The 25,876-nt window shown below is 48.1% G+C and overlaps 1 protein-coding gene across 11 annotated transcripts in view; it reads right to left on the bottom strand.

Moving 5' to 3' along the window:
- The window catches only part of Ttc7b (tetratricopeptide repeat domain 7B), a 219,320-nt gene that overhangs the window by 10,210 nt on the left and 183,234 nt on the right, over positions 1-25,876 (bottom strand). For 10 of the 11 annotated variants that reach the window (XM_076921409.1, XM_076921413.1, XM_076921410.1 and 7 more), the window contains 2 exons: positions 21,951-22,091; positions 13,762-13,964 (listed from right to left, as the gene is read on the bottom strand). In XM_076921409.1, coding sequence (XP_076777524.1) covers positions 13,762-13,964; positions 21,951-22,091 — 344 coding nt within the window. The remainder of the gene's footprint in view (positions 1-13,761; positions 13,965-21,950; positions 22,092-25,876) is intronic. The other variant, XM_076921419.1, reaches the window with a different exon arrangement.

Genomic DNA, 25,876 nt, shown 5'->3' with positions numbered 1-25,876 from the left:
CCTTCAACAACAAGTCAGGCAGAAAACAATGAGCCAGAACAGCTTTGAAGTCAAGTGCTTCCCCATGGCCCAAGTTATCTACACAGTGGAAAGTCTGGTGCTAATTACCTCCCAGGGGGCCCTACCTGTATCCAGAAGAGACTTCTGTCCCCACCTGTTTAGAAGGTGGTGTGCCACTGTAGGCAGGGTGCAGGAGCATAGCTGTCTGGGACCACTGTTTCCACATAAGAGGCCCAGCTTCCCTAGAGGGGACATGGATAAGTGGGACATCCTCAGGGCCCTTGTTGGGGAGGGCAGAGGGCTTCCAATTATGTGCCTGTCATGGTCACAACAACTTATATGTAACCAGCCAACAAAAGGGCTGTTCTGAGACTTTCCTAGAGTCCCAGGGCCTGAGAGGGAGAGTCTTAGAGACCCTGACCCTGCTACGGTAGCCCAAGCCTGGATCCCTTCTCAATGGCTTGGTGGACCCCATGACTAAATTGCAGATAATTAGAAGCCTTGGGGAAGGGCTGGAGGTGAGCGGGTGCTCTTGGCTGTGGTGGCACAGGTGTGAGGCTGGTTGCTTACATCTCGATGGACTTGAAATCAGAGGGCTGAGCTAGCAGCCATAAACCTGATTCCCTGTGACCCACTTCCTCAAGCTAGGCTCTTTCTCAAGGTTCTACTCCTTCCTAAACAGCGCCATCAGTTGAGAACCAAGTATCCAAACAAAGAACCTATAGTAGTATAATATATTCAAACAGTAGTATCTGGCCCCAGTGTCAGCCTGGTTTCAGGAAGGGGAGGGAAGCCAAGCCTTTTGGGTGTTCTTTGTACTCAGTCTGACCATTTTCCACTAAGCACTGCAAGCAAAAGCCTGACTCCAGCAAACATAGTGAGATGCTTGGGCAGAAGGCAGGGCTGGGAGTTGTAGCCCAGTGGATGGGGCATCCCATCTCCACCCTACTGTGTGATCTATGGCTGACTGCTAACCTAGACTGTGTCTTGTCTGTCTCAGTCTCACGTTTTCAGTCTGGGAAAAAAAAAAAGGTACAGAGTGCATGACTAGGCAAGCCTGCTATTTACTACATATTTTTGGGAGCATTATTGCATACTCAGTGTGCATGCTGTCCCAGGACTTGAGAAGTAGCAGCTGATGTGGCCAGAAAGGCTTCTCAAAGAAGAGGCTGGGCAGGAGAAGGCTGAGTGAGCTGCAAAACGGAGTGCCCTAGGAGAGCAGTCCTGGGAGTGAGCTCTCCACATGTGACCAGGAAGGAAGGGGCAGTTCTGCTCCCATCCTGCATGGGGAGGAAGAGAGGCTACAGGTGAGCCTAAGTGCAGCCCCAAGAGTTCTTGGGTGGAACAACACTGCTTTCTGCTTTCTCAGGAGTAGGTGGATGAGCAGGTTTGGGCTGAGAGTGTTAGAGGCTCCAGGATTTATAGGAAACTTGGAAAGCCCTAAGAAGCCAACAGTACAGAGCAGCTGCCACCAGCTGCTAGACTAGGGAACCCTAGGGTCACTGAGGCAGAGGCCATGTCTACTCACCTTTCTACCTCTGGGCACTTGCAGTGTGCAGACAATGCATACTGTTGATTGTGAGCCATTTCATCCCCAGCACATTCTTGGTAGACTTTAAGTACACCATTGATGATTACGGAATGGGTGCTAGGTCCTACTTCTGCCCTTTACCCATCTTATCCAGCTTCTGTGTCAAATGTACTCGGGCCAAGTGTAGCATGCTATGTGGGAGGCGTCGGCTTCCACACCCATCCCTGAATGTTGCCTGGAAACGTGACTTCTCTGGGCCCATCTGGACTTCAGATGGCGAATGCCAGCTGCAAGAGGGCTGCCAAAATGACACAAAGCCTCAGTGCTCTCCACAGCCCACTTTCAGGAGCCAGGGAACCAAAGAGGATGGCCTCCAGGGGGTGGTCCATGTGGGCCATCTGACTCACTGGGATACAAACACAGGGCTGATTTACTACCTGCCAGGATGGATGCGGTCACTTTGGCCAGCACCTACCCCATCCCTGCCAGGGTCTGGCAAGAATTATTTTTCCATTTTTAAATAGGAACAAACAGAAATGATAAGACATTTTCCAATGGGGGGGGGGACTGAAACTGATTAGCCTTGGAAAAATTGTCCCTAAAATAACAAGACAACTCCTAATCCTCTATCTGGATGGGAAAGAGGGGTGGGTCTCACTGTCCAGCACTAGGCCCCACTCACCCATTCCTCACCACATGCGTGCTTTGCTGGTAAACGGGCACAGGGTAAGCCCTTTATCAAGGAAAGGAGAAACAGACAGGTTGTCTGGAAGTGAGCTTTCACTGTTGTTTGTTTGAATAAGCTTGCCCCTAGTGCTCTCAACTCAGACCCAGGGCTGGAGGAAGAAAGACATTGACCAGGCTGGGGACCTGGTGGGGATCTGGGGACAATGTGGCTGTGCACACATTCTACAGTGGAAGCATTCCACTGTAGAGCTCCTGGGGAGAGCAGAGACCCAGCAGGTACTTGCTTTCCCCACACACTGAGTTCTTCCATTTCCCAATTCAGTGCAGAATAAATCAGCATCAAGATCAGAGGCATCTCAAGAGTTCCCAGTCAGTGCTGAGAGGCGCGTGGGAGGCGCTGCTCACCTGCCTTTGCAGAGGGACTGAGTTCATTTGTATGTGGTCCCCGCTATGTAAGAGGCTCTGGTTGACACATGATGGGTGCCTGCGATCTTGAACAAAGACTTGGAGGGAGACTAGAAAAATGAGATTAAGTTAAAGCATCCACCATCACTCCTGTGGCTATCCTGCTCACAGGCAGGTTCAGACTACAGACTCAGGAAAGGTAGTGGTCGCTTTATGCTCTAACCGGGTATGGTCATTCCCAGAGGTGACCTGCTACCAGCACTGGCTGATCCAGGATTAATCCTGTAGCCTAGTTACAGGCAATTCTTGTTCTTTGACTGTACATTCTGCTAGAAGAAAGTCCCCTTTCCTAAAGAATGAGGAAGGGGCAAGTCCTCATGCCTGTATCCTACAGGGATCTGGGGGAGTCTCATATTTCCCATGTTCATGCTACCATGTTTGGGAGAAGGTCAGGTACTGAGGTGAGGTGCTTGTACTGGGCCAGGATGTCTACATCCCGAGGGCAGACCAGAGGTTGGCATGATTGCTGTAGAGGAAACATGCCATGTCCATGTCCTGGTCAAACAGATCTCCAGTGCATGTCAGAGCTAGATTCTAGATGCTGTTTTTTTTTTTTTTTTTTTTTTTTATGCTCCAAATTGTGTACTCTCAGCTACTACTCTTTCTGGCCCTGGCCTGGGCAGTTGTGCCGTTTTTCTTCCCCTGTTCCTTCAGCCCTGCCTCTACTCAGAGGGCAGGTATGCTGTCTGCTCAGTGCCACAGCATCTTCTGAGGCGGGGCCTTGAGTGTTCTTTATTCATGGTCACTGCTCTGTTGTCCCTCTGCTTCCCCCTTCATAGTAATTCCCTCTCTGGCCCATGAGTGAAAGTGATACAGTGGCCAAAATGGCTCTCTGAAAGAAACAAAAGCCCAGATGTGTGGCATTTGCCATTTTCCACAGAGTAAGTCCTCCTATGAAGGCTAACTTCATGCTACCCGCGTGAGCTTGCTGCTTCGGCTTGGAGTTAGAGAAGGTTATGCTTGTTGGCCCCAGCACTGGGTAAGTGAGACCAGTCCCCTTCCAAATGCAAATGAAACTGCTGGTGTACCTACAGGTGACATAGAGCCATCAAACACCAATATTAATGTCCAAACCATGCTGCTCTCTTGAGGTTTGAGGGGAACAACACAAAACCCAATTTTCTTTAGCACTGAGAATACAGAGGGGCACAGGACACACTTTCTCTAGCATAGAACAGTTCCAGTAGGAGGCCCCAGGCTCTATGCATCTCCCCAGGAATGCATCACCCTGGAAACATGGCTAACTCCCCTCTGCAGCTTCCAGCTGGTTGCCAGCAACATGACCTCTGAGCTTGACTTCCCATAGCTACTTCTCAGCAGACAGCTGTGTTGCCTGTTATGCTTGCTGGTGGGTGTGCAGGCATCTGAGTGAGGTAGCGGTGACTGGAGGGGCTGCCAGCAGGAAGCTGGTGACTGTAGCTGGCTTTTTAATCAAAAGCAGAAGTGTATTTGTTACCTTTGTATAAAACGCGGGCGGCAGGTAAAGAATTTAACAGCTTGTGGGAGTTCTAATTAGAGAGCCAATTATAACTCGATTGACCTGCCTTGCTTTGGAAGGCCTGGAAACGCGCATGATGTCCTTAGGAAGAAGCAGATTTTGCTTCTAGTTTGTTCTGGGAGATCTCCACAGGGATTTTTCGCTTGAGCTTTGGTTCCAGCCCCATGCATCTGTCTAGATCCGGCAGCCCAGTGCAGAGGATGAGAGAGAACCTGCAGGGCCCTGGACTCCTGTAGGAGGGCCGAGCTTCTTCATTTATGAAGATACAGCATACATTGTCAGAGGCTGCTCTGTGCCAGGCTAGCAGCTTCTGCTGCATTTAGGACACTGGCCAGAATTTCAATTATAGATCTTACCAGCTAATCAAGAGTCAACTCTTAGCTAGGCAGGATCCTAGGCCAAAGTGTGTGTGTGTGTGTGTGTGTGTGTGTGTGTGTGTGTGTGTACCATTCCCCTAGTCCCCTCAGCAAATCACTGTTGTTACCAGCATGGAGAACAGGTACCAGCCAGACATGAAAGGGGGAACCTTTGCACTTCTAAGAGCCCAGGTGTAACGATTGTCATTAGATGCACCCATAGTCCTCTAGGCTCACACTGTGATCATGGCTCACATGTATGATCATCTCTCACTCCTGCTAGGGCGATCACCATCATTGCCCACGGACAGAGAAGTAAAGCAGGGGCCCCAGCTCTGTTGTGTGGAAACGATGTCTCATTCAAGCCGCGTTTGCCCCTGATGCGTAGCCAAGAGAGGCTGTGCTGTCTGAGCGCCTCCTTCTGCACGGTGCAGAAGTCGGGCTGGCTGAGCCCCGCATGAATCACAGAGAGGACTGAGCTCAAGAACCTGGGGTCTGGTAGAGCCACAGTCAGATCCCTTCTACAGGGACAAGCAGTGGAGTCTGCATGACTGGTCAGAGCCTAGATTTCCCAGAGTGTTATTTCTCTCCTGCTCCTTATGTGTTGGCACACCATGGATTGTGCTCTAGGCCTCTCTCTTGCTTCCTCACTATAATTTTTGCCTTAGCTTCAGCTACCAACTATTGCCTTTTGCCAACCCCAAGCCACTGATCCAGCTTAGTCATGTGTGGCCTGTCATGGTTATAGGCAGTTCCTCCTGGAGCAGGTGTCTGATGCCAAGGTAGCACTCTCTGGTCCCCACACCAAGCCTTATTGGGCTTCCCTGCTTAGCACTTCTCCTCTTGAACTGTCCTTAAGGATTCTGTTTCTAGGTTACCAGCCCTCTGCAGCTTCCAGAGCATGGTCTCTCTACAGCGCAAACATAATCACATTGGCTTGGCTGTTTAGATTTTATCTTGCACAATTTTAAACCTTCAGAAAAACAGAAAGGCTAATATAACAAACTAATAGCCAAAGTTAACAGCTGCTAATCCTTTTCCTTATAAAGAAAATGTGTGTGTGTGAGTGTGTGCGTGCGCGCGCGCACACAGGCGCGCGCGTGTGCGCCATGATGTGCTTACATAAGACAGAGGAGAGCTTGTTGGAGTTGGTTCTCTCCCTCTGGCACATGGGTCCTGAGAGTTGAACTCAGGTTGTCAGGCTTGGTGGCAGGCATCTATTGATTCATCCCACTGGTACTGGTAAGTTTCTTCCATATTAGCTTAATTAATCTGTTTTTGGGGAAGGGTGAATATTTATTTTACCTCTTACCACCCTTGTAAAGTTAGGGATGTTTTCGAAGCACTGAGCATATCAGACTTGCAACTGTCTAAAGCCTCAGAAGTGCTGCAGTCAGGACTCCTGGTACAGCCGTCACCCTCACATGCTGCAGTCAGGACTCCCGGTACAGCCATCACCCTCACATGCTACAGTCAGGACTCCTGGTACGGCCGTCACCCTCACATGCTACAGTCAGGACTCCTGGTACGGCTGTCACCCTCACATGCTACAGTCAGGACTCCTGGTACGGCCGTCACCCTCACATGCCTTGTTCCTTCCTACTTGGTGTCTGCTAAAATTAAAAACCTGTGATGATGTCTAAGTCTGCAGTTCACCTAACTCACTGGCCAGGTAAGGTCTGAAGGCACACACCTGCCGCATGTCCATTTTGGACTTCCATTTGCTATTCAAAGAGACCTTCCCATGGAAGATGTCTTCCCAAAAGCTTTGGGCCTAAAAGTTTTAACTTTCTTCTGCAAGTCCAGAAATCAAGTGGAGCTGACATGGTCCAAAGGGAGCCCACAGCACTCAACTGGGAGTTCAGAACAAGGGAAAGCAACTAGGCACAAGATGGTTTGGAACCAGTGGTCCAGGAAGTCCCAAAGGCCACTCTTTCATGGTGGCAGTCACACCCTTAATCCATGTTCAAGGGTAGTCAGCGGGCTGGGAGGGTTATAGAGTGAAAGAGCCTCAGGGTTAAGATGCAGGGCCAGGAATTTGTGACAAGAGTTGGAAACAGAGACCAACCCAGGTGAAAACCTCCATCCATGTCTTTCCCAAGCCAAGAAGCATCCTGTGTGTGGTAGGAAGGCAGAAGAGGCTGGTTGGTATGTTGTATTAGAACAACAGGACAGAATTTCTAAGAATAAATGGCACGAATATATCAGATTTGAAAACATTTAGGTATGGAGACTGAACTTGGCTGCCAGTAGCCAGTCACCTAATGCTTCAGAGTATCCTAAGAAAGCACAGCTTTGGTATTTACCTCAGTTTAAGTAAAGAAAGACCTAATGTTACAGGGCACCACACAGTTTACATGTGGGAGCCTGTCCTGTCCTAGGTTGCTTCTGAGTCTGTGACTATGGTCCCTAGGGAGAGCCAGATCACCTGATGCCACTTTTTCTTGGTCAGTGTAGGGACAAGTGTTGCTGGGTTGAAGGGCCCCCAAACAAACGGAAACTGCCTATGGAGGAAGCCCCTGCCCATGAGGGATGCTCTGACTATAGGGTCAGGGTGGGGACAGCTAGGCTATGGCTGGAGAGGAGCCAGGTGATAGCAAGTGGGTTCTCTATGCCCAGGGGGCATCCCTTTTGCTTAAAGGAGGACACAGATGTCCACCATCCAAAACCAGTTATAAGCTAAACATAAGTAATTAAAAAAAAAAAGAATTTAAGAATCTTGAAGACACAAGTGACATCACTTGTGATACTTGCTGCTCTGTCCCTGCACCGATCATGCCTCTGGATATTCACTGCAGCTTGCACTGGGCTGGCTGTTTGTAGAGTTGCCACATGCTCCCAAACCAGATTGCAAAGCCCTCATCAGGGGCGCCCACTCACAGAGCAACCCAAGGGCCCAGATGCCCTGGACAGAGCTATGGCTGCTTTCCTCAAGAGGACACATGCTACTCAGCCATGGTCATGGAGATCACAGAGTTGTAATCCAACCTAGGGATGCTGACAGTTTATCCTACACCAATCAGTGACACATGTGGGTCCTACAACTACTCCATCTACCATGAGAAGATGGAGGATGACAGGTGATGTATAGTTCAGTTGCTCCGCATTTGCATAGCACACTCAAGGTCCTAGGTTCAATCCTAAAAACATTCAGTACAAAAAAAATCCAACCCAACCCAACTCAAAACTGAATCAAACCCAACCCAACCCAACCCAACCCAACCCAACCCTCAAGTAACAAAACAACAAAGAAGGCAACAGAGCTGGGGCCTGGCAGCTATTCTGACCAGTTGCCTCTGAGGCTCTGATTGCTACATGCTGAGAACAGCTCAGTTTTGTCCTGATTTGTGCTAACTTACAGCGTGACCAGGGTAGATCACCTAGAGCCCCTCTCCTCTCCAATAACAAGAGTTCTCTATTTCACTACATACTGTAACAATGGATATGGCATGTAACCTTCCAAATTATACTGTAAAGAAGAAGTGAGATTTAGGGCTAAGTACTACTTACTAGTTGAAAAGGCCTTAAACTGTCAGTGAGGCTAAAATGCCACATGGAGCATTAGAAAGCGAAGACAGAATGCACTGCAAGGATGACCCATCAGCTAGAAGGTAGCACTTTCCCTCTTTGGACCAGGAGCTTAAACCCAGCCATGCTGAGTAGAGGGAGTAGGCAAAGACAACTGCAGACTTATTAGGGACTCAGCAAGTACACAGACAGATGGCTGGGGAAGCATCTAAACAGCTCCCAGGCCTTCGGAGAAGTTGCTCTTTCTAGTTTTCAAAGCAGTTTTCTAGTTCTAAGAGAACACAGAAGACAATTATTAGATGAAAGAGCCTTCATAGCAGACTACGGGGCGGGTTTGCTGTGTCAGTCATTCTTTCTATGCATGGAAAGAAAGCTGACACTGGATGAAAGAGACTGGCTTCTGAAAGGAGGAGGGCCTTTGAGCTCTATTCCATGAGAACCTGTGCCTTAGCCAGACCAATGGAAGGAGCAGAGCCTTCTCCCAAGAGAAACAGGAGGTCAGAAGGTAATCCTGGACTGTTAAGTGTCACAGGACCCTCATGGGGCTGATGGCCAATCAGACGATGCATGATATAGGCTACCAGACCCGACAGTCCTAGTCTCTCTCTGCCCACCAGGAATATGTTGGGAGACAGACTCCTGATAATAAACCATAAGACACAGCAACCTTCTCTATCTCGGGGGACAGACGGATACCTCCAAGGATGGGAGACAGCAAAACACCAAGTTTCATGATGCCACAATCAGCTCCCTTATACCCTAAAAGTTTTGACACAGTAAACAGGCCTGAAAGCTTTAAGACAGTTTAAGACAGCTCTAATATCAGGTCTCCATTTGAAACTTCAGAAGAGAGGCCACTGTGGCAGAACAGTGTGTAGAGACAGCTTTGTTTTGACTGGACACCTTAAGAGCTGTTCAAAGAACTGAAAATGTAGGCGTAATACAGGTGACAGGTCCCAGTAAACTTCGGGTTGTAAAGTCTGCCGTCCATATAGGGTAGCGAGGGGGCATCTCTGCCGCCATGGGCTCTTCCTGCCATTAATGCCCTCCTTCTGGAGTTTATGCACATGTTGCCAGCCCAGAGCCTATGCTTTAGAGAACAGGAGACCAGGAAAGCCCTCATAGACAGTCGGTGTCTGCGCCCTTCAGTTTGAAGCTATCCTAGTCCAACTAAAGAGGATTTCTTATTTCAGTTTATCCCCAGAAGACAAATATGGGGTACCACATCCTAGACAAAAGCTTGTTATCACACATCCCCTGCCCCCACCAGGAAACCCTGGTCTGTGCTCTTCACTGAGCAGTGACCTCCTGCAAGCATCCATCACCCCACACAGACGTTACCATGTCTTCCTCCAGGGAACGCTGAAGTCCAGCACCTTCCTAATCTCACTGTCCTCTGTGAATTGTCATTGAATAACAATGGCTTCTGTCCCTGGCATGTCTTGGAGCATCAACATTCATGAGTAGATCTCTTTATGCTTCTGGTTTGCTGTTCTCGGCATCACCTGACAGTAGTCTCTGCCTTGTCTCCGACGACTGCTCATTCCTTTGGGCATACACTGTTCTAGGGCAGGGACCCTGAAAGTTGGCACCTCCAGTTGCTCTGGTTAGAAGCTGGAAATGGTCTTATTTCTCTCTTGGCCAGGGGGACTTGGGTTCCTGATCAGGTTTTCTGCCGTCTTTCTTCCTGTTTATACAACCTAAATGAGTACCCTTGCCTGGAGACTGTAAGTGGACATGTGGGCTGAGTGAGCTGACCAGCTCGTCTCCCCATGCCTCACTCTGGTTTCTTCCGGAAGATCCCTGCACTAACCATCTTTATGGCAGTCCATTTTCCAGGGCTCAGTCCTGCTGGATGGAAGCTCTGCCTCCTTCTATTAAGTTCCCAACTACAGTCTTAGGAAATCCCTTGTCAAGCTTGCCCTCCTGTTTCCTGTTAATGTCATTGAGTTCCAGAGACAGGGACCTGCAAGCCACTGGTCCCAAGTTGTTCTGGTGGCTGTTGGTTAGGCTACGACTCTGGCACTGTTATGCTCATCTGGGATGGGAGAGAAAGGTTTCATGTTTCTTGAACCCTGCATTTCCTGCACCAGTGTCAGCTGCTGGCCCTACTGTGGTTCTCTGTGCACTGCTTCCTCCAGCTTCCTATCATCTCCTATGCTCTAGGCATCTTTGCTCCCTGCCCCCTCCCCCTAGTTGTCCACTCCAGCAGATCTTGAACGCGCCCCACATCTGCTCCTGTTCTCTACTTTTTTCTCACCCTGTCAAACAGGCACTGTGGAGTCAGGCCCAAGCCTCCTGTTGACACTCACAGTCCCAGCAAGAAGACCTTCCCTTCTGGTCTTACTGACTCTCCTCCTCACAGGCTTCCTGGCTCCCTTCCATCTTTGTTTCAGAAAGCCCTTATTCCTTTCTTACCTGTCCATCTTACACATTGCCCTCAAAAGCCCAGACTGATGTGATCAGAGGGCAGCCAGACGTCCCTGTTTGTAGAATTTGTTCCTGTCCTGGTAACTATGTCCTTGGCTGTACCAAGTCTCCATGCCTGTCCTTGGCCTGCAAAGTCTGGCCCCGGCAGACAGTCTTCTCCCTGAGGCCACCCCTAGCCACGGCTGTGTACCTTCCTCTCCTTTTCTTCTACTTAAGACACAGAATGACTGCTTTGGGAAAAGCCTGCCCATGTTTCATTAATGCATTGCAGGTACGGTGAGCTAGACTTTTAACACAGCAAATAAATGCAAATTTATACATTTATGCAAACTAACATTAGAAAATATTCCTTTGGGTTTTCTGGGCAAAAGTCTAATCACTCTGAGAATATCTCCACAGCTTTCGATTCCTTGTCTCGTAAACTTATTGCTTGCTTAATAAGTGAGGGGCCACACTTAGCCCCTGATGCCTGTTCTGGGCTAACTAATTACTGCTGGCCAACACCTTTGTTTTTCTACCTTTTCACCATCTGTGACGGCTGTAACTGTTAGAAGATTATCCATTTCCCTTGGGTTTCATTTCCATTTATCTCTCCAGTCTGACTTTGCACTCACTTTCATCAATGTTATCTGCCTCACCTTCGCTCTTTAACAAAGCAAACACATCTGCACTCTGCATAATGCGGCATGCGCTGCTTGTCCCTAGAAGGTAGGGAGGCACTATTCTCACTGTCAGCCCAGCTCCCACCTGTGCCAGTGTTCAGTGTGCACTTGTAACAGACAGCATGGCTTTCTGCCTTCCAGACAACTCCTGGAGACCACTCCTGCAGCTACTCGGTTCTGTTCTTCTCTCTGAGCACTGGGGCTGCCATGGACAAATTTTCTGTCCTCAGGTTTTCTCTGTGCCATGGTCTGCCTCCTATGGTTCCTTATCCTGGGACTGTCTTGGTTTTATAGTGGTTCTGCTCCACGTTCTTCCAACTGATACTCCTGACCTTTACGGGCTCTGGCGTGGCCCAGTGTGCTGTGGCCTGGCCTCAAGGCAGCTCTCACTGTCTTCTAGGTACCAGGAAACTCAGTGCTTATCATTGTTTCTGCCTCTTGCTACCTCCATAGACCTGGCTGCCCATCTCCTCCCTGGACTTCTGCTCTCTGCTTTCAAGGAGTTCAGGGACTCACAGAATAGCCTGGTTCCTGTGAGGTGTAAGAGTCTTGTGAGCCAATGAGAAGGCTTGGCTCTCTTGTGTACTTAGCCTCTAAGAGCAACTGGTGCTAACATTCTCTATCATTGTATAGATGAAGAAACTGAGGCACAAGGAGAGGAGTCACTTGCCTCAAAGTTCCAAAGGCAATGTGTAACAGCACTGGGATTCTAGCCCAGGCCTTTCCAGAACCTAGAGCCCTGCAATAAATTGTGAGCCACCGTCTTATCTCTTAGACACTGAAACCCTGCTCTGCTTTAAGTAGCTGGGGCAAGGTCTCTTGATGTTTCAAGGCTAAAGAGCCTGTGGGTTCCAGGGATTCTCTGCATCCCAGAAGGAAGACTCTGCCTTTGGCTATGGATGGGCTGTCCTCAGCTGTGGTTAGCTGAGGCTAAGGGGAAAACATAGGCAGTGAACATCATGTACAAGATCACCAGGAAGGAGTCTTGCAAGCTCTTTGGGAGTTCCTGACCACGGGCACTGGGAAAAGCTGCTGAGCAGGAGAAGCTGAACTGCCCCCAGTCTGCAAGCAGGCTGCCCCAAGTCTGCAAGCAGGCTGCTCCAAGTCTGCCTTCCATCTGATGAAGACATCGAGATACATAGAGAAAAGGTCTTGTGGGTCTGTGATTAGATGTCCTCATTGGCAAGACCACCAAGGTGGATAGTGTCTTTAGGCCTGGTGAGGCTCAGAGGCCCTCCTTGTCTCACTTCCTCTGTGCTGGCCACCTGACTGGCTCCTCAGAAAAGAAAGCATTTGCCAGGAGCTGGTGGCTTGAGGAGCTCTAAGGGGGAAACCCAAAACCTCTCCTGAGGTGACTTTCCTATTGATCTTTTGTCTCAAGTGTTTCCCTTGGGGATGAACAAGAAACACTTCCCTGAATAATTCATCATTGGCCCTGAGGTAGAGACACGCTTCTTCTTTTTAATAAGGACTGGGCACTTTGTGTTGATTTTAATTCTTCTGCAATGTTCTAGCAAAAGCTGGAACAATGGAAAAGCTCTTAACACATCCCTCTTTCAACAGTGAGACAAAAATTAAAAGCCAGGTAATATCTTTAATCAAACAGAGTGATGTTTAGATAATATGTAAAAGTATTTATAAAGCTGTGTCAAGTTCTCATGGAAGGAAGTGAAAAAAGCAACTGACTGTAAGGATTACAAGGCTTGGTTTATTTTTGAGACTAAAGATGACTGCCTCTGATTTTCTATTTAGTGAACATCTACTAAGTACCAGGGACTTTCGAGGCTTCGTGCTTGGCCATTTTGTTTAGTGCTCATGCAGCCCATGTGGGTCAGTAACCACCCCAGTCACAGAAATGCCACAGATGCTGGAGGTTAAGCAACAAATCCAGGTTCAGGTTCAGACCTAACCCTCAGGTGCACACGCCCCTCAAAAACAGCTCGGGTCTCTGTCTGCCACAGCTCAGTCCTCTGCACTATACAGTGCCAATTAGAAATGGCGGGACGGTGAGGGCTGTGGGATCCTTTTGAGCACATTTTACCGTTAGTTACAAACCACATCCTCTCGGTCCTAAACGCACAGCCAGTAGAACAGAAGGACTGCTTCCTTTAAAAGGGGATGGGGACAGAGAGAGATTCTGGGCTCTTCTTGGGGCTAAAGACAGTGTGAGGCTCCACTGGGACCTGATATCTGTCCCAGGATTCTGTGCAGCCCTCCCTTCCTATAATGGGATGTAGCCTACTGGCCAGTACCTTGGAGACAAACCTGAGTCTCTGGCTCCCTCAGGAGTCTCTGGTATGGATTCTCCCTTAAGGTGGCTACTGCAAGTACTGCAGATGTCCATATGACAATGATGATGACCAACCATAGGGTGATATTGATTGCTGACCTAATTGACCCATTGCACCTAACAGTACCTTAGGTAAGACACTGGCTATTTACTGTCACCTTCCAGGGTATCACAGGAACTGCCTGTTGGCTTTGTGCCATGTTATGTTTCAATAGGTTAATGTACTTGGCCTTGGGAACCAGTAGGCTACCTGCTGCTTCCAAGAAGAGCTCCAATCCAAGAAATGGGAACCCTAGCCTGGGTCTCAGACTCACCAGTCGCTGCATGCTCTTCACATGAGTAGGGCTGATGGATAAGGCTTCCTCGTACCACCGTCGGGCCTCATCAAAGTTTCCTCGAAGCTCAGCAACCTGGCCCCGCATGTATAGGACATTGTGCGACATTGGGAAGAGGTTGGCAGCTTCTTGGGTACAGGCTGTAGCTTCAGCAGGCTTTCCAATGCCAATGTAGACCTCAGCTGTGGGAGTAGAGCAGAAAACAGATGCTGTCCTGGATCACTGCCCTCAGAGACCCTGTGAGTGGTTGGTACTCGGCTTTGGGACTTTCATATTCCCCTATGGGAGTTTGGCACAGCTCAGAGACAGCTGTCCTCTACAACCCTGGACATGGCCATAGGCCAACAGTCTTTTGTGACCACTTGTGCGCAGGTCATTTGTGCTTTGGTCCTTGAAGGGCAGACATATGTCAGTACCAAACTGAAGGCAATGAGAGCTGCCTGGGCTCTGCCCCAACCTCTGAGGACAGTTGTCCCAGGGTCCACTTAAAGCCCTTCAGCATGAGGACAAATGCTACCTTTAGCTGAAATGAGCGGTGGGGCAAGTGGACCAGAGGCACACAGCTAAGCATAGAAAAGGGCTCTGTCCTCTGGAGCTTGCTGTTCTAGGCTAAGCATGTCAAAGGGGCTTTATGGGGCTTAGTCCATCCAGAAGGCGTATTCTTTGTGAAACCCAAAGGAGCAGTCTGTTAGAGACACTGTGAGAACTGAACTTGGTTTAGTTGTTGGCAGATATATCTTCAAGTCACCTGTGTGCAGCAGCAGAGCTGGGTGAGAGAGCACAGCACTAGCTAGTCTCTGTCACTCAGGACAAGCCAGCAGGCAGACAGACACCTCCAGCAGACAGACAGACCCTCCAGCAGACAGACAGATCCTCCCACCTTCTTTTTTCACCCCAGACTCCCTGGGAGACACTGTACAGGGAGGGACATCCTAGCAGGATGCACACAGGGGGGTTGGGGTACAGAAGGTGTTGAGAACACGCCTGCTGTGTTCCCTGGAACATTCTCTTTCATACACAATTTAAGAAGAGCCAAGCATTGGAGTGGTTTCCTGTCACCTTTCCAAGTCTTCAGGGCCCAGGAAGGCCCCCTCCTCCTCAGCCCTCACTTGTCCAGTTGCTGTGCTCTGTCTGGGAGGGTTGGCAGTGAGAAGAGGTGGGGACTCTGTGTTGTACTGCCTCCCTCTGAAACTTTCTGGGAGATGACGGGCCTTACAGTCCCCAAGCGGAGCACACCTATGCATGCTCTCATTGATGGCTTAGCCAAATGTCTTTGCCGGGCCCTTAGCCACACAGCTTCTACTTGTCTTTGGATCTGTGCCTGGTTGTTCCAGTCTGTCAAGAGTGATTCCTTTCCAGTGGCTCAGTGGGAGAGTGAGACATACTCCTCATCCCACCAGTGAGACACCTCAGCCCTTCTAGGTCATGACCCAGCTGTTCTGACTCAGGGATTTTCTTGGGTGGAGTCTCAGTGACCTTGACACATCAGTGTGAGAAGCCAAAAGCCTGCAAGGCAGAGCACTGCCAGCACGCTGACAAGCTAGGTTTTCACACTCTATGCTGGGCTGACCCCCCTCTCCTCCTTACTGGCTAAAGAATTCTGTAGCTCATACAGTTCTTGTGTTTGGGTGCTGACTGGTCTTTACTGGGTTATTGAACTGCCATCAGCATCTTTGCCAGCCATTTTGCACAACCAGGCTTCTTATCCCATACACCTCCCCAGATCCCCTGTGTCGACTGATCCACAGGGACTTTTCTTGCAGGCATTGTGCACTCTCTGCTTGCAGCTCCTGACACTCACTCTGCACCCCTGGCAGATGGTTTCTAGTTTACCCCTCCTTTGTGGAGTGATCTTGTCTGGGTCCCCAGAAATGTCTTCCCTTCAGATCCACTGGATAATTTGTCTTTATCACGCCACACAGCCTTCCACAGAAGAGTTCTTTCCCGGCCTGGGGAGATGGTTCAGTGGGTGAGCTTGCTGTATAAGCATGAGGAACCCAGTTCAGATCCTCAGACCCATGTAAAAAGCCAGATGTCCATAACCCGAGCTCTGTGGTGTGTCAGAGCCAAGAAGACCACTGGGGCTTGCTTGCTTGCCAGCCTAAACAAAAATGGCAGAATCCAGGTTCAGTGAGACTCTGTCTCAAGAAAACAGAATTGACAGCTATAGAAAAGCCACCCAGAACCCTCCTCTGGTTTCTAAACACCAATGCACACACACATATAACACACATAGACATACCCCTCTCTCAGACATATACACACTCAGATTTCCCTAGTGATTAGTGTCTGTTGCATATTGAGCATGTCACTGTGTGATCTAGTGACTGTTCCATTTCCCTTATTTTGCTCAGTGGGATGAGAAGTAACTTGCCTGTGTCCTATCTGCAAGAGATAGAAGCTAGAATTATGTATGTGCTGGCAATCAGAGCTGTACACACTCTATCATGGAACTACATGTGTGTGTTGGTGATCAGAGTTGTACACACTCTATCACGGAACTACATGTGTGTGCTGGTGATCAGAGCTGTACACACTCTATCATGGAACTACATGTGTGTGCTGGTGATCAGAGCTGTACACACTCTATCATGGAACTACATGTGTGTGCTGGTGATCAGAGCTGTACACACTCTATCATGGAGCTACATGTGTGTGTGTGCTGGTGATCAGAGCCTTACATACTCTATCATGGAGCTACATGTGTGTGCTGGTGATCAGAGCTGTACACACTCTATCATGGAACTACATGTGTGTGCTGGTGATCAGAGCTGTACACACTCTATCATGGAGCTACATGTGTGTGTTGGTGATCAGAGCTGTACACACTCTATCATGGAGCTACATGTATGTGTTGGCGATCAGAGCTGTACACACTCTATCATGGAACTACATCTCCAGTCCTTATCTTACTTTTGATTTAAGGTCTCACTAAATCGCCTGGCTGGTTTTGAAACAACTTTGCAGTCCAGACAGGCATGGATTTGCTTTTGTCTCAACGGTGAGATAAATAGCAAACACACACTCTCAACTCTCCTCCGAGGCCCCACCTTCGCTGTCTTCTGTCATTCCACACTTAGTCGGAGGGAGCTTTTAAAGTCCCATTCAGACCTTTCCCACTTGAATAGCTTCTCAGGGCCTCTAGGACTGAGTTCAAAGATTCCAATGTGGCTGCTTGAAACAGCCTAATGTGGATGATCTGACCCTGGCCACAGGACTCGCTGCCTCCCCTTGGGTTCCCTCTCAGAGTTCTGCCACCTGCAGGACTCTTTGGATTTGTGCAGTGTAGGGTGGTGTTGCACCTCTCCCCATTGTTCCTGTCCAGTGCTAACCAAACTTCGATTGCTTCCTGCTTCTCGCTTTGGCAAGACTTTTTGTTCCCAAGGGTTACAGGAGCTGCACTGTTTGTTCCTGGTACTTGGCACATGGAAGTCACAGGCTTCTGCAACTGTCGTTCTGCATCTGCAGACCCTAGGAAGGCAGGGACTGAGTGTCTGTCTCCATGAGCACTGTGCTGCAGAGGCTGGCACACAACCAGACACTCGACAAAATTACACAGAACAACTGAAGGCAGAGCTGTGGGCTACACAGTTGGTTCTGAATTTAGGCCTCTCAGCACGTGAGCCTTGCAACCTGAGATGAGTGACCTGGCAGCTCTAAAGCAGTTATGACAGGGACTAAGCAAGTCACAGAGCTATTGGCACAATGTCTGAACCACACCTTGTGCTTGGTAAGTGCCAGCTATACCAAAGGTAAAGAGTATTTAACCCAGACCCCACAGATTAAGAGGCTAGTGGGGCAGAGCTGGTCCCCAGGACTCTATGTTCAACACACCCCTGTGTATTAGCCCATATACCACGTGTCTAGGAACTATCTTTCTTTCCTCATGGTGGCCAACCACAGTTGTCTCTAGATTCTGCTGATGAACCTCATGGTGGCTAGGAGAAGCTGAGGAGGGGAAAGGGTCAGGCCAAGGCTAAGGAAATTGTGACAGTATCACAGCTTCAAATTCCCAGCAGAAATCAGAAAATCTGATCTTGCACATCTAAGAATAGCTGCTGGTTTCGGCTGTGAGAGTGCCAAAGTGAAAGCTATAATTATTAGTAAGTAACAAGCAGGAATTAACCACCTACCGCAAAGGCCCTTTTAGCTGCCATCCCGATGTGGGTACCCAGAAGCTGCCTGGCTTGGAAGGGGTCTGGTTGGGTGCTGAATTCCTGGAGCTGTCTGACCTTCCAATGAACACAGGGAGGCCGGCTGTGTCTGGGAGAGAAGGGCTCACTCGGCTGCAGCGGGTCTGTGCTGAGGTGTGTACTGTGCTCTACTCTAGCCTTCCTGCCTTCTGTCCTGGAAGGCTGTGCCATGTTCACAGTTGTTTAGTGGGGTTTCCCTGCTAGGAGGCAGGGGTGCCCTCCTCCTGCCCTTCTCTGTGGGAGACCGAGTACAAATGCTATACGATTCCTGGCACTTGCAGGAAAAAAGACTGAAAGCTGGGAAGCCAATTTCTAAGTGTCATGGGAAGCTCAGATGCTGTAAAAACCAATCCTGGGTGGGAGTGGGGCAAAGAAAACAGAAGGACTGGGGAGGTGGCTCAGTTGGCAAAGTATTAGTCTTATAGTATGAATATCTGAGTTTAATCCTTAGAACACAAAAAAGTCAGACATGAGGGCATGCTGGTAGCATCCCAGCACTAAGAGGCAGAGAAAGGTGGATTCCTGGGATTCACTGGCCAGTCTGCCTAACTCACTTGGTGAGTTCCAGGCTTGTGAGAGACCCTGCCTCAGACAAACAAACAAGCAAGCAAACAAGGTAGGCACTTTATATGGAATGATAGCCAAGGTTGTCCTCGGGCTTCTATGTGTACACATACATGTGCACCATTGTGTACACACACACACACACACACGAATTTCTTCAACACATAGTAAGTGGCTTATGAGTGAAAAGTTGATGCTTGACATCTAAGAAGATATGTGGGTAAAAGTCAATGAAAACACCATCTTTCCTACATCCAACTGGGGCTTTGAAATGCATGGTATTGGCAAGGAGATAAGAAAATACAGTCATATGCTGTTTACTGGAATAGAAATCAGTCCAGCTCTGTGGGAGGTCATATGACTTCATTTATCCAAATTAAAGAGTATGCACCGTTTGACCCATCAGATCACTCTGTGGAGTTGATCACAGTCAGAACAATACATAACAGTATACTCACTGAAGCTAATCTACAGTGTACTGCTGACATCATAATGCTGCCTGTCATGGAATTATACTGTGCAGCTGTAAGAAGTGTAAGTCAGCACCACGTAGGCCGACTTGCAATGATCTCCCAGATGCTGGAAGAGGACATGAGGAGAGGGCAGCAGAGACACAGCACAGAATGGGTAGAACGTCTGGATGGTACCAGAACTGCCACCAGGGTCTGCAGCAGGTGACTGAGGTACAGGGACAAGGGAGCCTTTTCACTTCACATCTTTCCCACATGTTCATTTGTGTGCCAGTAAAGTAAGTTATCTGAAGAATTATTTAAATGAATTTGTGACACTTGTCTAAACAAACCAAAACATAAACATGCATAGCCCAGGCTATGTTGGCTACCAGGCATCCTAGGGAAAGTCTGTGGCCTTAGGGTCAGAGGCTTCCAAGATGAATGAGGAGGTGGTAATGGGAGGGTGCTCCCACTACCCAGGAAGTAAAGGGCCCCTATAATCAAATGTCCCCATACCTGTGCCCCAGCTGGCCTGTTCTTGAGGTTCATGTGTCATATTCAGTTTTCTTGCCATCACAGATATATCCCAGAAACCCCAATACAGATGGCTGGAACCTGACATCGTCTCAGAGACCTTTCTTTCCCAAGAGACTCAAATCCAGGGCTACGTCCACCACAGGCTCCTGTCACAAGGTCTACTACTGTCAGTAGCTGTCATGAACTGTCAAAAAGGGAGGTGATTTATTGTACTTCTTAGAGCAGTCAAGCACAGGCTGCACAGGGTGAACCCCCAGTTCAGTAGAAGCCACCTGTTTTCTTCTACTGTCACCCCTTTAAATACTATGCAAACGTGTATGTTATTGGCTGGAAAGAGTCAACAGGAAGCAAATGCTGAGAAGACTCTACCTGGCCTCACCACACACAGGACACAGCATGCTCACTGTGCGTACCCATGTACAGCTGCCCAGAGGCTGGAAGGCAAGATTGGCATCTGCTTCCCATAGTTCCATCCCAGTGAAGCCACACCTGTTAACTCGTATCGAGACCATTATTTTGAGCCTCAGTGATAAAACTGGGAAGTCACTCTGCATGCGATCTTTGTCACTGAGTTCTTCATTGTATACAAAGAAGTACAACAGCCCTGGACAACCGAGTAGTGATGGGGGTGAGGTGGAGTGTCAATACCCTCTAGGCCAGTGGCTCTCAAGCTTCCTAATGCTGCGACCCTTTAGTACAGTTCCTCATGCTGTGCTGACCCCCAACCACAACATTATTTTCATTGCTACTTCATAACTGTAATTTTGCTACTATTAATAATTGTAATGTAAATATTTTGGAGACAGAGGTTTGCTAAAAGGGTTACAACCTATAGGTTAGATTAACTTCGTGGCATTCTATACTGCCCAGTTTTAAGTGTTCTGAGAAGGGGCTAGAGATGGTTCAGTGGGCAAAATAACTTCCCATGAAGGCCTATGTGCTTTTCAAAAACTAGACTTCAAGTCCACTGTGAACAACAGTTCTGCCCTGTGCCAGCCCTGTGTGTTCAGCCTGGCTTTCCTGGTCTGGTCATTAAACAACACTTTGTATCCTCTGAGGTCACTGTCTATACAGAAGACTGAGAAAGATGATATCAGACTCCTGTGCAGGGTATGGGATGTTCTTGAGAAAGCTGGGAAGTGGCCTTCCTGCTGGGGCTACTCTCTCAGAGGCAGCCTGTCTTGACCTCTTTGGAGAATGTGTGGAGGAGAAGGAACAATCATACACACATGTACGAATCAACTCTCTTGTGTACTTAGAAAAAGATAATTTGTTAATTTATAGCAGCTGTTATGGGTTAATTAAGGATGCCAACACTGAGAATGTAGATGAGCTGTTTCTGTAGCTGGCCACACCTTCACACATGCATATCTGTTAACGGGACACACAAGGTAGGACATCACACAACTGGCCCAGAGAATGAAGGCAGATTAGATTAGCGTCTGTTGACAGGCACCCTTCCCAGTGTCAGTTGTACTCCAAGCATGTCCCTGGTGGTGGTGAGCCTGAGAAGGGGCTGCCAGGGGTCATGCAGATGAGGTGGTTAAACTTGAGAGATAGGTTACTGTTCTCAGAAATAGAAATGTGCATATACACTAATAACCATCACCTTCTTGGGAGCTCGCCACGTAAAATGGGGTTGCTTAAATTTCACACACTATGCTTAATTCTGGGATTTGCAGCTGTGGGTGACCATGCACAGACAACTGACTGCTACATGAAACCAGGGCACAGGGGATCATACTTCCTCTGGGACGTTTTCCTGAATAGGGGCTTCTGCTACTGCTTCCCTCTCTGCAGGTTACCAGGCATACTTTCGGAGGGAGGCGGGGACACCGAGTGTACTGCCCTGCCCTGCTCTAGATAAAGGCATCTGTGCCATCAATGCTCCTGTCCCACTGCCCAGGGACTTGGAGACCGAACGCTGAGACGTGCTAAGCATCGTGCTCCTTGATCTAGGAGACAGGTGCGTTTCTAACACTGTCATGTAGATGAATAAACTGAGGCTGAGAGGTAAGGCAGAGCTGGAGTCTACCCAGCTGGGAAACAGTACAGGTGGAATCCACTCTGTCACCTACAGAAGCAGCATAGGTGTAACACTGGACCCCTCTCTAGTACAAGAATCCCTTGCTCTGCAAATCCCTCAGGGGTCTGTCCCAAGTCCAATTTTCTACTGACTGCCTGGGTCAAGTATAGTTATTGAGGAGGGATGAGGAGATGAAGGACAGGACATGGTCCCTGTATAGAAGCAATATCAGTTTGGCGCCTGGCCACAAAAACTTTGAGTTCTCACAAAAGCTGAGGAGTTCTGGGCTAAACAGTAGAATGAGCACCTGCAGAAGCTGGCAGTCTCAGGACCTGTTGATTATGGGAAAGGATGGGTAAAGGAAGAGGCCTATGGGGTCAAGAGTGGGAGCAGTACCTGCATGGAGCCAGATCTGAGCCAGCGTCATCCAGGGATGCAGTGGACCCTGCTTGGGAGCACTGCTCTGCAGAGATGAGGCCACTTCTGACAGTGCTTGCTCCACTCTTGAGGCTGCTACTGATGTGGCATGGACGGAGCCTGTGGGAGGTTTCAAGACTGTGTTAGGGGTTAAAGGGGGGGGGGACTACGAACCTTATACCTGACCAATGACACCCCCCCCAAACAAAGACATGGGTACAAACATACACATACCCCTTCCCCAAGATGTGAGTTATTCTTAAAGAAATGGGGGACCAACCATGATGGCCTAGAATTTTAGTTTCACCTTCTGCCTAGCTGGTCCTTTAGTCAACACAAAGAGCACATGCTATGCTAAGCACTCTCCAGGAGCTCAGTCTAGCATGATGTGAGTGCTGGGGCCAGAAGGGAGTACAGCTTGACACAGCAGGAACTCAAGGTTAACAAACAGCATCAGGGATGACTACAGAGGGATGTTCCAAAGCACCCTGTTGTTAGGGACTAAACCAAGTAACTGCATGAGGAACAGCAGGGGACGGCCATGCTTGCTTGCGGTAGACAGCTGGAGAACCCAGCAACTTCCTACTAATTACTACATCCTTCCCTTCAAGAGATGGGCAACACCATGGATGGAGAATCAAGTTCTATGACTTGACTTAACCCTGGAGAAAAAGTACACGTTTTCTTTGTATACAGCAGTCGCCTGTTCTTCTGGCTAACAATGGGGTAGAGGACAACACTTGGGCTTTGAACATACTCCTGTCTGTTTTCTAAAAGCTGCTCTCTTGAAAGGCCATTGGGCACATGTACCAGGAAAAGGCATAGGTATGGTGCATGACTCAAACCTGGGATGGGGGCCTGATGCCTGGAGCCCACGTCTTTAAGCAAGAGCTTGCTCCCCACCCCTTCCCACATTCACTCTTAGACGCATGGCTCAGAATTGAGAGGAAGCTTCTATATTAGTTCAAATTTACAACAACTCAGACACATTTACCTACATTTTTTTTTTCTTTTTTGTTTTTTTAAGACAGTGTTTCTCTGTGTAGCCCTGGCCATCCTAGAACTCTCTCTGTAGGCCAGAATGACCTTGAACTCATAGAGATCTGCCTGCCTTTACTTCCTGAGTGCTGAGAGGAAAGGCACGTGCCACTACGCCTGACTTGCCTATAACATTCTTATCATTTATCAGGAAGTTCAGCATGGAGACAAACATTGAAATGTTGTTAGTGGTAACAACTATCAACTTATGAAATTTACAACAGTGACAACATGTAAAGATAAATGTTCACTATGCAAATAAATTATATATAGAGTAATACAAAATTGTAAACATAAGAAGTATCTCAGATGATCTTTGACATGTGCCATTATTATTATTATTGTTATTATTATTAATGGTAAACTGGGCATGGTATTTTATGCCTCTAATCCCAGCATTTAGGAAGCTGGGGCAAGATTGTGAATTTAAGTCTAGCCTGGGCTACACAGTAAGACTGTCAAAAAAAAAAAAAAACCAAAACAAAACAAATAGAATAACAACTGGCCACTCATTGTGCAAATGTTTCAACAAGGTCAAAAGATGCGCTCAGATCTTTGATGGGGGCTCGATGAATAGAACCCAAAATCTATAGAAGGAAAGTCATTCTGTCTTCCATTGATAAACCATAGGCAGACAGACCTTGGAGGACCCTAGAGAAGACAGCAGCTCCAGGAGGAGTCTTGGGGTTCTCCAGAGAAAGCTGCTGCCCAAGAATAAGGCATGGTGACACTGCATAGGAGAAACCTACAAAGCCTGGCTGTGAGTCTGCCCTGCTCTAGAAAAGCATGTCTAGAGTTAGCATTTGTTAAAAATAGCAAATGGTTCAGTCGTCATGAATATTTTTGCTTGCATTTTGCTGTAACCTTTTGTGTGTGTGTGCGCGCGCGCGCGTGCGTGCGTGCGTGCGTATGTGCGTGTGTGTGTGTGTGTGTGTGTGTGTGTGTGTGTGTGCGCGCGCGCGCGTGCGCGCGCATGCTTATGAGTATGCTGGTGCATATGCACGTGTGTGAGTTTGCAGAGCCAGGGGACAACCTTGGCTGTTACTCTTAGAGCTGTCCACCTTGGTTTTTGAGACAGTGTCTCTCACTGGCTTAGAGGTCTCTGGAAGAGGTTTCTGAATATTTTGGTCTTAGATTCCTTTTGGATGTTAGAAAATCATGAAGACTCTAAAGAGATATATTGGGCCTTGCCTAATGGTATTGCCATAGGAACTAAAATATGCTTAATATGTTCATTTATTTGATTATTTAAAAATAATAATGCACTTCAGTCACAGCAGAACCATGCGAACTCTGTCCCACAATCTACAGATCCCTTGCTAAAGGGCCTGTGGTTTTGGAGAAGCTGATGTTGCTTTTGGGATTAGCTGTTTGGTCTTTTGCTCAACAAAGGAGCTACAAGATCCTCACTGAACTCCTGACCAAATTATTTTTCTTTGCAATATCTAGAATATGGCAGAATTAATTCAAGTTTAGTATAATAATAAATTTCACTTTGAATAAGGCCTGGCACATGATGGCAGAGGTACTGACTAGTTTTAGAGGCCATCTTACATTTGGACACCACTGTATTCTGTTTATATTACAGAACTGAGACTTGAGGGGTCACATAACCACCCAAAGCCATACAGCCAGTTGGTGGTAAAGCCAGGATGCAAACACTGTTTGGTTCTAACCCCAATCTAACCATAAAGGCCACCTCCAGCAGGAAGGCTGCAGTGAGCCTCCTGCTGTCCCTTCAGAACACAAGGCCTTGGGTCCTTCCACATGAGTGTCATTATCACCATGCAGTCTACAGGCTGCAAAGTAGATGCACCCGCCTTCCTTATTTGATTGTGTGGTTCTATAAGACAGCAAGGTGTCTTCTGTTTAGGCTTTTTCAAAGTCATTTCAGCAATGCTAAGCCCATCCAAGGCATTGGGTAGGTATTTGTAGAATAAATAAAGGAGTAGTTGTGAACAGATATCTTTTTATGGCATTCAGATGAGATGGGTGTGTGTGTGCTAAGAGTGGTATGGCCATAGACTATGACACTCAAGAGATATAGTCAGTGTGCTTTGTTCTAGTAACGAGAGAAGGCTCTGACCTTCATGACTTCCAAGGGCCTTTTCAGCGTATCTGTCACACTGCTGGAAATTGCAGGAACAGAATTAAACACTGACGTCATTTAGTGACTTTCTCTAATACAATCAAACCATTAAATAGAGAGGATGAGGAGGATGGTCGGGAATCCTTTCCTGTTCTCAGTCAATTCCTTGTTACATGTATCACAAGGGCAGACAGCCTTGCTGTGATGAACCTGGGTTAGGTATTAGAGAAGCCAGAGGGTTTTAACAGCAGTAACAACAGTGGCCAGAGTACACCATCATTAGCATCCACTGTTCTTTGCAATAACATAGCAAGTGAGTCTTCCTCTGGGTAAGTTCGGAGGCATCACTAACAGCACAACAGAACGGGAGCTCCTTTACTGTGGAGCAGGACATCTACTGTGGCTGTGACTCGTGTGGGCATTGGAAATGCTGCTTCTCCATCTGTCTTTAAGGAACGCCTTTTTTTTTTTTTTTTTTTGTTTTTTTTTTTTGTTTTGTTTTTTTTTTTTTTTTTCCTCACCACAGCAAAAGCACATTGTGCATGACCCAAAGGAAAAGTAGAGACAGAGTCTTGGAAAAGAATCCTAAGGAAGACGAAAGAACATATTTCCAGCTTGAAATCCAAGACTCTGGAGAGATGTTTCCAAATTATCAGGTTCAACAGACGAGCCAGGCACTGAGCCCAGGCTGCTCTGCATCTCTTATTTATCACACGAACTTGAGAAGTGCTTATCAGTGCTGTAACCCAGGGAGCACAGTGCTGTGTGCTGCACCTGC

Source organism: Arvicanthis niloticus, chromosome 23 (genome assembly GCF_011762505.2).
Source record: "Arvicanthis niloticus isolate mArvNil1 chromosome 23, mArvNil1.pat.X, whole genome shotgun sequence".
NCBI lineage: Eukaryota > Metazoa > Chordata > Mammalia > Rodentia > Muridae > Arvicanthis > Arvicanthis niloticus.
Note: the sequence above shows the minus strand (reverse complement) of the source record. Positions and strands in the feature narration are given on the sequence as shown.